The sequence below is a fragment of the Neomonachus schauinslandi genome, chromosome 1 (genome assembly GCF_002201575.2).
Source record: "Neomonachus schauinslandi chromosome 1, ASM220157v2, whole genome shotgun sequence".
NCBI lineage: Eukaryota > Metazoa > Chordata > Mammalia > Carnivora > Phocidae > Neomonachus > Neomonachus schauinslandi.
The window spans coordinates 12,028,017-12,043,129 of NC_058403.1; the positions used below are offsets into that span (position 1 = coordinate 12,028,017).

A 15,113-nucleotide genomic window follows, 5' to 3' on the forward strand; every position below is an offset into this window, starting at 1 on the left:
ACCAGGGAGGCCGATTCTCCTCGTCCCCGCTTCCGCAGCGGTCGGACCTGTAGCTGCGGCCTGGCCTACAGGCCGCCTGAAGGAGGCGCAGGTCGCTACGCGTGGAGGCCAGCAGGCAGCCTACCATTTCGGACCCGCAAGGAGGCTCGGAGTGGGCGGGGCCTGCCTCCTGACGCCCCGCCGTTTCCCCCGAGGGGCGGACCTTCCGCCCCCGGCCGCGGCGCAATGCGGAAGAGATGGGCCTGCTGGAGAGGAAGTGACGCTTCCGGCGGCTGTGGCGGCGGCGGCTGCGGGAGAAGGAGGAGGAGCCGGAGGAAGAGGTGAGCAAGCCGGCGCGGGGCGGGGAGCGGCCGCGGCCAGACCCACCGGCAGCTGGGCGCGCGGGCGGACGCTTCCTGAGCAGCCTTCCGCGCCGCAGCCTGGGCGGGAACGGTGAGGGGCAACCGCGGGCAGCCCTGGCTCGGGAGGGCGGGCGGGGTTGTGAGGAGACTAGGGGTCGTGCGGCGCTGCGTCGGGCCGGGGGCTGTGGTGACAGCGGCTGTCAGCCTGTCCGCGGGAGAGGAACCAAGTCGGTCTGGGCGCCGGGTCATCGTCTCTGGCGCATAATGGAGGGATTGGGCGGCTGGGCGGCTTCGTCCCCCTGGGAAGGAGCCGCTTTCCCGGGCGGTCGGCTGTCCGGGACCCCCGAGGAGCCCCGGTCCGGTCCGTGTCGTGAGTCTTCCCGGGTGGCCATTCATATTTACGGGCTCCCGCCTGCCGTGCCCCCAGCCGGCGGTAACCTGTGCCGCTTTCCTTGCCCTTCGCTGCCGCCCCCGGGAGAGCCGTTCGTGTCGGATAATCCTTTCCCTCCTCCTGGCCCCTAAGGAGCTTTGAAGCAGGCTCGTTAACCTTCCCTCCCACCTCCTCTCCTTCCCCGGCCAAGGAACGGCTTGAAGTTTCCGAATCTGTCCCCTTTCAGCGTAGTGACAAATCCTGAAGCAGGAAGCTGATAAACAACTCCGAACGAAATACGCTCAAAATCTTTCCTTTTTGGTAAACAAAGTAAACGGGAAACTCATCTTAACCAAACCGTTCGTGGACTTAGAGTAATTAAACCTTATGTTGCCTTGCCGGGAGAATTGGTAGCTTTTCCCCTGGCCTTTTGGTAAAATTAAGTGACGGCTTATCTTTTGGAATAAACCATTCTCTCCCTGAGCTCCCCTTTTTTCCACCCCACCCCCCATCAAAACCTGGCAGGGAGGGACTTCTGGATGCCTTGCAGTCCTTGCTGCAGAAGGAAACGTTAGCTTCATTTGCTTTGCTTGGTTTTCACAGGGCTGCCTCTGAAGAAAGGAGAATGGCGTTCAGCAAAGGATTTCGAATCTATCACAAATTGGATCCCCCACCTTTCAGTCTCATAGTGGAAACTAGGCATAAGGAGGAATGTCTCATGTTCGAGTCTGGGGCTGTAGCTGTGCTTTGTAAGTCATGTGTCATAGCCCAACTGATCGCGTCTCTGTTTTGATTTGAAACAGTTCAGATTCAGCCATTCTATAGAGAAGACCCTGACAACCCCTTCACTGTATTTCCTGAAGCAGGTTATGTTTTTTTCTTTTCATCAAACCTTATTTTAAACTTCCATTTTCTTTTCTGCCCCCTGTTGCAGGTTTCTTTTGGGGGTGCGGGGGAAATGCAAGTTTGGTTATAGGTTTTTGCTTTCTTGGGTTCTTTGGCTGTTCCTAAAAGAAAACTTTTCTTTCCAAAGAATTATTGTTACAGTTTATATCACATCACATAAACCCATAAAGGCTTGCTTGACATTTTTGCTGTAATGAACAGGATTTCTTATATATCAGTTACAGTAATGAACTACAAGAGTATTTATTTATCTGATATTTTGGAGTATCTTATGGTGAGGCCCTTACATTTTTATTAAGAGAATAAAACTTCTAAAATTTCATGTGAGATACATGATTGATTTAATATATTTTAAAAAATTATCTTGATAATCTAAAGAAAAGGACTACTGTACCACAAGCAAAATAGTAGATTAGAATGGTCTAGGTTATTTTCTGGGATGAAGTTAAAAATAAAAATATTAATTTGAATATTAATTTTCTTTCTTAGTCTTAAGATTTTGGCAGATAACTCCCGCTTGAGTTATTTGAAATGTGATTGTGTTTTTAAAGGCTTTTTAGTGATAATTACTTGTTTTTTGTCATGTTTTTGCTTTGTTAGCATCAGTTTAGCTACTGGTCATATTTTATAAATTAAAAATAGCGTTTGAAAGTTATACTTACAGGGGTGCCTGGGTGACGCAGTCAGTTAAGCATTCAACTCTTGATTTTGGCTCAGGTCATGGTCTTAGGGTTGTGAGATCGAGCCCTTGTTGGACTCTGCACTCAGCGTGGAGTCTGCTTAAGATTGTGTGCGGGCTCTCTCTCTCGCTCTCAAATAAATAAACCTTTAAAAAAAAGTCATATTTACAAATATAAGCTCCTAGATATTTTAAGCTGTTAAACTTTTTTCAGATTCAGTAAGTGAAGAGCATACATAAGACCCTAACTTTTACATACAGAATATTAACCTGTTAAAATGCTAATCTGATCTTAATAATCTAAAATAGTAAAATTTTATCCTGATGGAGAAAAAGGGTAGTGACATAATGAAAAGGCTTAAAGTGTAATGTATAAGAAATGTATATATTTTTGATACATATAGTAACATGGTTTGAGTGAGCAGGAAGCGCTATTTGTGTTCTAAGAAACAAGTATTAATAAAGTGGGTTATACTTAGCATGGACTTAATTCAAACTGTTTTTTATATTTAAATAAACTGAAATATATCTTGCTATAATATTAATTTGCATAGTCTATTTTTTCATACTACAAATACAGTTCTTATACTGATGAATTCTTAATTAAAAATATCAGGGGAAATGGTTTGGTTTAGTTGTGAAGTATTTTTTAGCTGCTTGCAGTTTTTTTTGTGATATTACCTGATTTTCTAACTTGTCTAAATTTTAAATGTTTCTACAATTGTGGTTACTGGTAATAATAGGGAGTCACATGCATACACAGTATGCATTACCCAGTTATTAGGATCATTGCTATATTTTCCTTTCAGGTAGGAAACCCAAGGATAATCATACTTCCAAACCTCCAACAGCTCTCTTTTATGCCAAATAATGGTTAAAAAGGCAAGCTCCCTAAACCATCCATTTTGGCATTAACATTTATTTTAAGGAAAAAAATATTAAAAATACTGTCTTAATATTTATTGATTGTATTTATTTTCATTAGATTTAGACGCATAAGCAGTTCTTTCAGGAGAAAAAAGTTGAATATTGTCTTTCTTAGTAAAAATAGTGCAGATGGATATATAATTTTTTGGATATGTTGTTAGCTTTCCTATAATAAGCTTTACAGTAATAACAAAATATTAAGAACTAACAGACCTTTTTATAAATCCTTTGACTTCTAAAATTAATTTGACATTCATTTGGGAGCAATACCAACATGCATATTGTGCTGTAGAGTGTTCATTTTTAAAATCTCACATTTCTTAAATGTCTGTTGTATTCAGAGAGCTGTGTTTGGAAGATACTGAAGTGTTCTTTTTTTCTTCAACAATCCCAGCCCTTTGAATCTCAAGACATTCTGCTTAGTAATCTGCAAGAAGAATCTTCTCAAATCATGTTTGATAATAAACCAAAGTGTAACCCCATTTTTCAGGCAAATTAAGTTTAAAGTCCTCAACCTGTCCATCAAGGTCTTCCATAACTTGGCCCCACCCTGTTTGTCCAGTGTGGATATTGGTCTCCTTTAAGAAGACTCTTGTGTTTCCTCAGTCCTTTCCCAAAGTACCATGCGTTTTCTCCCCTTCATCATGCTGTTCCTGTTACACCCTCTTCTTTAATGACTGCTAGAATGCTTTTCTCTCTCTATCCAATCCAAGCCTGTCATTCTCGCTCAAGTCTTCCTTTCTGAGAATCTGCCCCACCCACCCACCCACTCCATCTCACTCTTGTCTCTTCTTTATTTGTCTAGAGCTCAGTCATATCACAGATAAGCCCTTTTTATGTGCTGGTTTTTGGTTCTCAACATGGTTATGTGCAGATGTTCTTTTTGAAAGTAAATGATAAAAGTGACTCTTGTAGGACTGAGTCATACGTTGAAAGTTTATGATTTCTACAGGCCTCAGTTGTCCTGGCTTTGAAAGTTTAAAAAATCAGACATCTTAGGCAGTACATATCATTGAGGATTGACAGTCACTGAATTTTCTTGGCTTATGCCAGAAGTACCATGAGATACCCAACATGAAACCTTGTATTTGTATTATTAGCACATATCAAAAAATAAGGTGCAAGTGAAAACACAGTAAAAACAATTTCAGATCATGGATCTTTGTAGAGCCTGAGTGTCTACTAATCTTGTCTACTAATCTAGCCTCAGGAATCTGTATGTTGCTAGGCTTCTGAACTTAAATCAGTCATGATAAAATGACTTAATCAATTAGTGAGCCAGTGGTTTTCAGCCTTGTATGCACATCATGTAGTCACTGGGTGGGGGGTTATAAATACTGCTGCCTGGGCTCCAGCTCCCTAGAGATTCTGATGTAATTAGGTTGGGATGATCATTCTGAGCATAATTTATATTGGCCTTTCTAGGATAGGTTATGGGATAACTTTCTTAGCTTGCAAATTTTATCCAAAGTAACCATGTTTCCAGAATTTTAATGCTATTATTGACTATTATTGGGCTAATAACTAGTTTTCTTGAAACCTTCAGCCTGAACCAAGTGCTAATGATCCCTTAGCACTTTTGCTATAGTGCTTTCAGGTTATGTGAAACTTCTGTGTCTGGGTGTTGTACTCTTCGAGGAAAGGACCCATGTCTTAGTAATCTTTGTATCTCTAGTGCTTATTACAGTGTTTTACTCAAACTTAGGGAATAAATGGCTAACTTAGTGCCATGGGAGGGAGCGGGGAGGGGGGAGATTAACCTAAACCTTACAAAGTTGACAAAAATATAGTATTCTGTGTTTGGAAGTATAGTACCTTTTTCTAAAAAAACTTTTTTTTTTTATCTGTTAAAGAATTGCTGTCTGACTGAACTGCTGATATAAAAGGGATAAAAACTATCAGTCCAGAAAACTATTTAATTAAACTGAACTTTGATGTCTGTGGAGCAGTGGTTCAGTGTAGCAAGTGGATTCTCTGTGACTAGTGTACTGTGTTTGGACCAGTGTAAGCAGCAAGTGTGATGGTCAGCAAGTTATAACACTACATGTCTTTTCTTGGAAACTAATAGGAGATTAAAAAAGACATCTACCAGTTTTGTATCAGGTTCAGTTTTCCTTGTCTTTCTATAGTTAACACACACAAAAAGACAATGACAGGAGAAGGACAAGTAGCCAGTCTGACCGATACATGCATTAAATTCACAGCCTGTCCCATTATTTTTCAACCCATCTCATGCTTCAGCAGAGGTAAATAATTTACTTCATAATTGTACCCTAAGTAGAAAATGAAGGGAAGAGATGGTCAACACATGGGAAATGAAGGATGATTCTAAAAACAGAAGTTATGGGTCACCTATTTAAAAGAAGGGATGGAAAGTGCTGATATAAATTCCTAATTCTTAATATTAGAGCTTTTGCTGTTTTCAGTATATGCTAGGATAGAAGTAAGGATTAATTGCTTCCATCCGTCTAGTGGTAAGATTATTTTCAGGCTTTCCAACTCAGTCAATTAGGACTCAAATCACCTACTTCCTAGACAGCAAGGCCATATCACTATACTCTGGACCTGGTTTTAGCCCAGGTTGTCCACCTCAGTTTCTTCATTTACTTTTTCTTTATGGAAATAGGAGCCATAAAACTATAGAACAACATGGTGGAGATCTTTCTCACAGAATGTGGATTACACTGCCTTTTCTATTGAAACTGCACACTATAAAGGAGTAATAATAATGAAATAGCAGTTGCCATTTCCTGGAAGCTTCCTCTACCAGTCACAACATTAAGCCAGAAGTCCCTAAACTTTATTGTTTCATGGTGTCTCATTAAGTTTTTCACAGCACCCCTAGGCCACAGTTCCGTTGATTAAATAATTAGGTCCAAACATTAAATATGTCTGTCTTAACTCTAGTAGCCATTTGAAAAAATAAGGCAAGTAAATGGAAAATAATTTATTTTCCTTCAAAGTTATTTACTAATGGGATATGTATGTACCTGTGGAGCATTGAACAGCTTTTCAAACCTTAGACTCAGACTGGACAACTCCACCCTCATTTCCTGTTTCACATTGATTTTTGGAGTGGTACTTGCTTTTTATCACAGCAACTACTGGAAACCCAGCTTTACAAAGATATGATATCATCAAAGGAATGTACTGCAGTCTAAAGTGAAAACTCTGAACTACCTCAAGCTAATAGTTTGGGCAATGCAACATCTGTTGAGTATCTCTGTGTTTCTTTCAATTAAAAATCTCCTGCAGCTCTTGTGGGAGTTCGTTCTCAGCCTACAGTTAAGGGAGATGTGGCATTAGACATCCTTTATTTCATTGAATTCTGTGGGTTGTGCTTTCATCTCCATTTCACATATGTGAAAACTGAGGCTTGGAGAGATAAAATAACTGCTCTAATGACATAATCTTACCATTTGATTTTTTACTTTAATGATTGTTTGTGTTGCTGTGAGGGTGGTGGTTATTATTTTGGGGTCAGGGAATGAAGAGCAAAAACAAGAGAATGCCAGTAGAAGACTTTAAAGTTAAGAGTGAAATTGGTAGCATTTTCTCATGAGGGAAGTATTAAAACTTGCTGTGTTTTTGCCTACAAACTATAAATATATTCAAGAGGGAACATGATTTGATTTAGAGTTAGGTCATTAAAAACATAAAGTTGCTTTGCTGAGCCAAGTTAAATGTCAGGTTCTAAAATTTTGGATAACAAGTGTAGTAGGTGGTGATGACAAGCAGTGTGTATAGTTTTTTTGTTTTTTTTGTTTTTTTTTTTTAATTGCCAAATGCTGACAGTCAGCATGATTGCCCTTTAGATAAGTTGCAGTATCCTGTCTCTTTTTAAGAAAAAAATTCAAGTTGAGGGAAGAAGGGACTTTTTATAGTTGACTTTTTCTGCACAGAATGATGAAATTTAGACTTGTTACATATCACTTTGTGTTAGGCTTGCAAAAATTCATTTTCTTTTTGTAAGTAATTTTTGGAATGTTCTATTTGATAGAAAAGAAAGTAAACAGCAACTTAAATATCTATGCTTTAAAAAAAAAAAATTTAACCTAACTTTTCACTCCTGGGCCAGGTAGCAGGATTAGCTTGTTAATGTAGGACCAAACTAGTAGTTCCTAAGTGCTTTCCTTTCTCTCCACTTAACTTTTCTATGAGAAAATAAAAGGTGAAGCACAGTGTGTCTGTCATTGAACAGTAAAATACCATTCTGTGACTTTACTGTATAATTTCAGGTCTACTAGATGTTCTAACTTGTCTTATAAAATTTAACTAGTACAAGACTATAACAGGATTTTTTGCTTCTGACCATGACCTGGAACCCTCTCACTTTACATAACAACAAGGAAACAAATAAACAGTTTTCAGACATTGAACAATAGGTGGCACGAGACACTGATCCTTGAGGGAAGGAAAACAAAGGAGTGAACCTTAGGATTGCTCTAGATGATCACTCTGCTTATTACCTTAAGTGCTTCCGGGCTGCAGTAGCAGGGAGATGCACCCAAAGAAAGCCTGGCAGTCTCCCTAAGTTGAGGAGACGGAGTCGGGAATTTGTGGAAGCCAAGGCAATGAGAACTCTCAGGACTAGTACCAAAGAGGAAGCAGCTGCACAGAGAGTTTCAGAGATGTGCAGAGGGTAACGCATGAGATTTCAGCTGAGTACTGATCACTGCTGGTGTGTAAGGAACCTACCCAAGGCAGGGAAAGAACCACCAAAAAGGAGCAGCAAGAAAATTCCTGGACTTCACCCAGGGCTGGGAATAGTTAAGTTGTCTGCAGCCAGAAAGGAGAGAGATTATAGTACTCTGGGAATTGGGTTGAAAACTCAGAAGGGTATATTGCTTCAGTAGTGGGACAGAGTAGCCCTAAACAAAAGGCTTCTGTGGTCCTATCTGACAAAGCTTAAAAAGCAAGACCCAAACGGATCAGACTGTTTCCAAATAACCGAATTTCTAAAAAAACTGCACTGTATCCTAGATCAAAGTTTAAGAATACAGGAATACAAAATACATATCCATATATCCAGCATTCAACTCTGTATAACAACTTCAAAATGTCTGGCATTCAATTAAAAATTGCCATACATGCAAAGAAACAGGAAAACACACCCCATAATGAGGAGAAAAGTCAATCTGTAGAAACAGATGTTAAAATTAATAACAAGGAGGGGCCCTTGGGTGGCTTGGTCAGCTAAGTGTCCAACTCTTGATTTCAGCTCAGGTCATGATCTCAGGGTCATGAGATTGAGCCCCACATTGGGCTCTGCCCTGAACGTGGAATCTGCTTAAAAATCTCTCTCCCTCTCCTTCTTCCCCTCCCAACTGGCTCATGCGCACACTCTCAAAAAAAAAATTAATAAGGACATTATAACAGCTATTCTAAATATACTCCATATGTCCAGGAAGTAGAGGAAAGAGTAAACATGTTAAGGAGAGACATGGGGGCCCCTGGGTGACTCAGTTGGTTGGGCATCTACCTTCTGCTCAGGTGGTTATCCCAGGGTCCTGGGATCGAGCCCTGTGTCAGGCTCTCTGCTCAGCGGGGAGTTTGCTTCTCCCTCTCACTCTCCCTCTGTGTTCTCTCTGTAATCATAAATAAATAAATAAATAAACAAACAAACCTTTAAAAAAAAAAAGACATGAAAAATGTGAAAGACCTAAATCAAATGGAAATAAAAATAAATGAAAAAAATACACTGATAGGGATTAATAGATTGGACACTGCATAATGATTGGTGAATTTGAAGACATAATAATCGAAACTACTCAAAATGAAACACAGAGAAAAGACTAAAATCGATAAACAGAGCCATCAGTGGGCTGGGAAAGAACTTCATATGGCCAATATATGTGTGTAGTTGGAATCCTAGAAAGAGGGAGTTGAAGCAAAAAAATATTTGAAGAAATAACAGCTGACAGTTTTCCAAATTTGATGGAAACTATGAATCCACAGATCCAAAAAGCTAAATGAACCCTAAGCAGAAGAAACATGAAGCAAACTACACCCAAATACATTATCAAATTGCTTAAAACCAGTGATACGGAGAGAAATCTTAAAAACAGACCAAGAAAAAAGGACATGTGTACTGAAGAAAGACATATGAATAATGATAGAATTTTCTTCAGAAACAATCCAAGCAAGTAGACATAGAACAACATCTTGAAAGTACTGAAAGAAGAAGAAAACAAAACTTTACACCTGGGGTTCTGTGCCCAACCACAATTAAAATGATGTAAAGACTTTTTCAGATACCCTATAGCTGAAAAAATGAGCCAATGTAATGGGTAGCAATTTAAATAGTATTGCTTTTCTTTGCATCTAGTACCAACATTTTCAACAATTCTGAGGTGGTAAAGTCTGAATCAGTGAATTTTATCACTTAGTTACATTTAAACTGTTTTTGAAAGAAACATAAGTAGGGTAGCCTAGTGCATTTGGGGTTAGCTTTGTAATTAGAGTGCCAAAAGGAGATACAGCTTTAAAAATTGAATATTATACTTTTATTGGTGGCAATTTAAATCTGCTTGAGTTTTTTAATGGTTGTAAATAAGAAGTTGTGTTTTATCTTTTTCTACTAAAATAGAGTTTGCAAGGGTAAGCCGTTGTTGTTCCTCCTATTATGTTACATAAGCACGTGTTCACATTGGAGTGCATTTCACAGCCACTGAACTGGTCACATTATTGTGAGTAAATGTGGCATTTGAGGAGATGGATTAACTTGTTGGTCAATTGGACACTATTTAATTACTCTTTTAGTTTAGGTTGAAAGATACGCTCTTTAGATTCCTGGATGATTTTGAGATAACTAAGTCAGAAAAGAGAGAGAGAGAAAGGGAGGGAAGGAGGAAAAGGAAGGGAAAGAAAAGGAAAGAAGAAATAAAATACTTCTGATTAAATTATTGGCTTCCATTTTATTATAGTTTTCTTATATAACTTTATATATAAAGTTTGTTTACTTATATAAACTAGCTCTTACCAGTAAATATTTATTATGGGTTGCATTTCGTTCTGTTCACTAGTAGACCATAGGAAGCTGTAGTCTGTTGAGTCCTTATGTAGATAAACAAAGTCTTTTAATCCTATGAACCTTGTGTGAAGTATAGGAAGGATGAATCTTAAAATTAAGTAAATTCCTAGCTAATTGTACAGTAGTGCTCATTAATGGTCTGTCCTTGGTCAACATTGGGTCTATGTCTTTGGCTTATCTTGTTGAATGATTTCATCATTCTCTTGGAGAATGGATGGAAAGTATAGTTACCAGATTTGTAGATGTTGCAAAGCTGTGTGGGACTGATACAGAGCTGGGTAGAATAATTACTTATTTTGGATGACACAATTGAAATCCAGCTTTTTCCAACTGAGAGAATGGATTGGAACCCACAAAAGGAACATGCACTTCTCCTGCGCTGGATCAAATTGAGTTTTGTGTCTTTCCTGATTCAACTGCTGCGGCTGTAGAGATATCATAGGCAATTTGGATTGGGCTGATGATTAGCAAAATAAGGTAGAAATTACTATCATTTTCTGGGTTTCCATGATACCCCAGCCTGAATGGTGACTACACAGTATGGAAAGGTTGGAATAGATACTAGGTTGATAGTCACATCGATCTCTGCACTCCTATCAAGGCTGCTCTTCCTTCAGGCTTCCTTATCTTAGTGGATTGCAATTCATCCACCTTGTTGTTTAAACCAGAAGTTAAGAATCATCCTCTACACCTCCTTCTCTCCAGTTTCACACATTCACTCTAGTACCATGTCCAATGTACTCAACCCTCTAATTTCATTGAGAATCCATGCAGTTCACCATTTTAGCTGGTTCTACCACTGTCTAGCCACTGTAGCCCCTTTCATGGACCATTACTATAGCCTCCTTAACTGATCTCCCTGTTTCCACTCCCCTTACCCACTCTCCAGTCTTCTTAAAAACACAATTTAGATCATATTGTTTCCCTGATTAAGACCCTTTCATGGTTGACCACTGAAGTTAAAATCCAAGCTCTTTAAAATGATCTACATTAAATCATGGAGTCTCTGCCTCCCTCTTCAGTCTTGACTATTTTGCCTCTTGGTTTCGGTGTTCCAGCCACTTTGGCCTCCTTCTAGTTCCGAATGTACCAAATGATTTCTGATCTCAGAGCCTTCCCATATGCTGTTTCTTCTGCTCAATATTTATTTTAAAAAATTTATTCATGCATGTAGAAAAATACATAAATCATAAATGTAGAATGCGATGAATTATGAGAGTGAACATATCCATGTTACCACTGGCAGGTTGAGAAATAAACATTACTAGCTCTCCAGAAGATTCCCTCACATTCTTCCCCAATTACTCTGTCTGCCATGATTTGCAGAAATAATCACTGCCTGACTTCTTACATCATAGATTAGTTTTATCCAGTTTTTAACTTAACGTAAATGGAATCATTCAATATGTATTCTGTTGGGTCTGGCTTCTTTCTCTCAGTGTTCTATATGGGAGACTATCCATGTTGTAGCAGGTGGCAGTAGTTTTCATTGTTATGTGGTATTCCATTGTAGGCATATTCCAGTATTCTGTTGACATTTACTTCTAATTCTTTGTTACAAATGACACTAGTATGAACATGCTTATACATGTCTTTTGGTGCACATATGTACACATTTCTTTTGGATATATTTTTAGGAATGGAATTGCTGGGTCATAGAGTATTTGTATGTTGCCTGGAATGTTTTTACCTCCACTCTTCATTTAGCTAACTTCCTGTTTATTCTTCAGGTTTCAACTTAAAGGTCACTTCTGCAGGCAGCCCTATCCTAACCATTGCTCTCCCCCCCAATAATTTTAAATTAGGTCCTCCTGTTGTAATCTGTCGGAACTCCATCATAGTACTTACTGTCATTTATGATTTTACATGTGCATAGTTATATAATGGCTGTCTTCCTGCTAGAAGTTATTAGGGCACTGACTTTTTTTATTCATAGAACTTTGCCAGGGTCCTGGTACATAGTAAGCATTCAGTAAATACTTGTTACATGAATGAATGAAAGGTTATTATTATTTTGAAATGTTGCCAAGATTGGGATTTGCAGTTTATACAGAACATTAATTTGGATAGTTTAATGACTTTCAGCTGGAATTTTAATTTATTAATTATACAAAGAGAACCTTTTTGTTTTAAAATAGTTTTTCTTTTTATGTATGATAAAATGGAAAGTGGCTTTACTGCCAGGTAGTTATATGATCTTGGATGAATCACCTAAACTCTTAGTTTTTTTTCTTTTGAAAATGAGTAGCTTGTTTTGCACAATCTGTAGGATCCTCTGGCTAGAGGCTCTCTCGTACTACACCAAAGTGCTACCTGTATGCAAATAAGCTGACCACAAACTGCAGTGCGTGCAGCCACAGGCAAATTGTGATTCTAGGAAGAGCATACCAATTTGTAATCTTGTTTTCACAATCTTAATGACTTTCTTTAGTTTGGCCTTCTGTATCAGCTGAGGAAAGACAGTTTGCTGTCCATCTGGAAGGTTGGAGCCAGAGCAGAATGTTCACTTTGGGTAGCAGGACCTTCATTAGGTAGCTTAATTGTTTGAATTATTATTATTTTTTAGGATTTTATTTACTTATTTGAGAGAGAGAGGGAAAGAGAACAAGTCGGGGAGAGGGAGAAGCAGGCTCCCTGCCAAGCAGGGAGCCCGAAGCGGGGCTCGATATCAGGACCCCTGGGTCATGACCTGAGGGAAGGCAGCTGCTTAACTGACTGAGCCACCCAGGTGCCCCTGTTTAGTTTGATTTATTGTAATTATCAGAGGTTAGAGAAATTTACATTTAAACTTAATCCTCAATACCATTTAAGTTTAAAACAAATGACTTTGTAATCATCTGGTTAGCTTAGATAATAAGTTAATTTTGTTTCTTTCTGTTCAGATGGTAGAGTTAGCAATGCAGGTCTGGTCACCAGTTTTTCTATGTTTAATAAGCCTCTGTTTTAGAGTCACAATCATGAAAACCAAGAAATAGGTGTATGATTATGTTTTCATCTGACTTTCTAGAGATGATCTTATGCTTCATTATTTGCCTGAAATTCTAATTTGAGAAGAGAAAGTGTAATACCAATAATGCTGAATAATGCCAGTTATGTCAGATGATATAGTGCTTTAAAAGCAAGTCACTCCAGCAAAGGAGGGTGCTGAGTAACATGCTAGAGGACAATTAGTATATTAAATTTTGATCAAGACCGATTGATGTATTTATACTCTTGAGTGTTTTCTGTAGTCTATAAACAGATAATCTCTACAGCTTCTATTTTCATTGCTTCCTGTCGCTTCAGTAGGAAACATAGGTTAGGCCTACTCTCAGTCATGAATTTGTTCAGTTAAAAGAACTTTGAAGGGCGCCTGAGTGGCTCAGTCGTTAAGCGTCTGCCTTCAGCTCAGGTCATGATCCCAGGGTCCTGGGATCGAGTCCCACATCGGGCTCCCTGCTCGGCAGGAAGCCTGCTTCTCCCTCTCCCACTCCCCCTGCTTGTGTTCCCTCTCTCGCTGTCGCTCTCTCTGTCAAATAAATAAAATCTCTAAAAAAAAAAAACTTTGAAAGCAGCACAGAGCTAAAATATTGGGTGACTTAAGTCATCTGAATTAAGGTGTTGGATGTCACTACCTCATGGCTTAGTGTAGTTTTCAGTATTTCTCAACCTCTTCTGTGGTGAGCCAGGGCCAGTTTGTAATTCTCCAAGGCTGTTTTCAACAGAGGAGGATACTAAAGCTTAGTGATTTACGATGAATGTGAGGAAAACATTTATGGCAGAGTACAGCAATATTTCCCTTTCCTGAGGTCTCCATTCTGGAATCACCGAGTCTTCCTTCCCAATTTATCATTTGATGATTATATGATGGCCTTAGCGTGGGCTGTGGGGTCATCCTTTTTTTTTTTTTTTAAGATTTTATTTATTTATTTGAGAGAACGAGAGAGAGAGAGAGAGAGAAAGAGTGTGCATGTGAGTGGGGGGGCGGTGCAGAGGGTGCTCAAGCAGCCTCCACACTGAGCACAGAGCCCGACACAGGGCTCAATCCCATAACCCTGAGATCATGACCTGAGCTGAAATCAAGAGTCGGATGCTTAACCGCCACCCAGGCGCGCCCTGTGGGGTCATTCTAAAGGCAGTAGGATTTACTGCTTCCCTTCAAATTATGAAAGTCCGGATGCCCATTGAGCTTTTGACTAGTATACCTCTGGTCTAGGGTAATTGAAGGAAAGTACCTTTCAGGTTACTTAGAATTCCAGTAGCCTCTGCTCTCACTGACTGTCCAGTTATTTTGTTTTCTCTTCTTTCTGAACCTACCCGGCATGCCAAAGAATGGTGTCAGAATAAATTTTTTTTTATCATTTGATTTTGGGAAGTATCAAATGTGCATCAAAGAAGGGAGAGTAGTGTCACTGACTCCATGTATCTGTCACCCAGCCTCACTGATTATCAACTCAGGGACACTTGTGTTTATCTACATCCCTATCCACTAGTTCCCCTCCCCATTTATTTTAAAGTAAATCTCAGATATCATGTAATTTCATCCATAAATATTTTTATGAGAGTAAATGTTTATGGTACATATTTTATTTTGCTTTAAATTCTATTCTGTGATCTTATTCATATTCTCATATTCACATATTCACTAGGATTAGAATCAGAGGACCTTCAGATTATCAGTTCTACGGATGTGTGGATATGTTTAAACATGTAATGGTAGATTTATGCTTAAGATAGCTCTGTGTTGGGCGCCTGGGTGGCTCAGTCGGTTAAATGTCTGCCTTCAGCTCAGGTCGTGATCCCAGGGTCCTGGGATTGAGCTCCACATTGGGCTCCCTGCTCAGTGGGGAGTCTGCTTCTCCGTCTGTCCCTCCCCCA

At 39.3% G+C, this 15,113-nt stretch overlaps 1 protein-coding gene across 1 annotated transcript in view; it reads left to right on the forward strand.

Moving 5' to 3' along the window:
- The first annotated feature begins 225 nt into the window (after window positions 1-225).
- SYNJ1 (synaptojanin 1) overlaps window positions 226-15,113 on the forward strand; it is an 85,220-nt gene continuing 70,332 nt past the window's right edge. Inside the window, exons 1-2 of the mRNA XM_021678001.1 lie at window positions 226-320; window positions 1,315-1,460. Of these exons, the coding sequence (XP_021533676.1) occupies window positions 226-320; window positions 1,315-1,460 (241 nt within the window). The remainder of the gene's footprint in view (window positions 321-1,314; window positions 1,461-15,113) is intronic.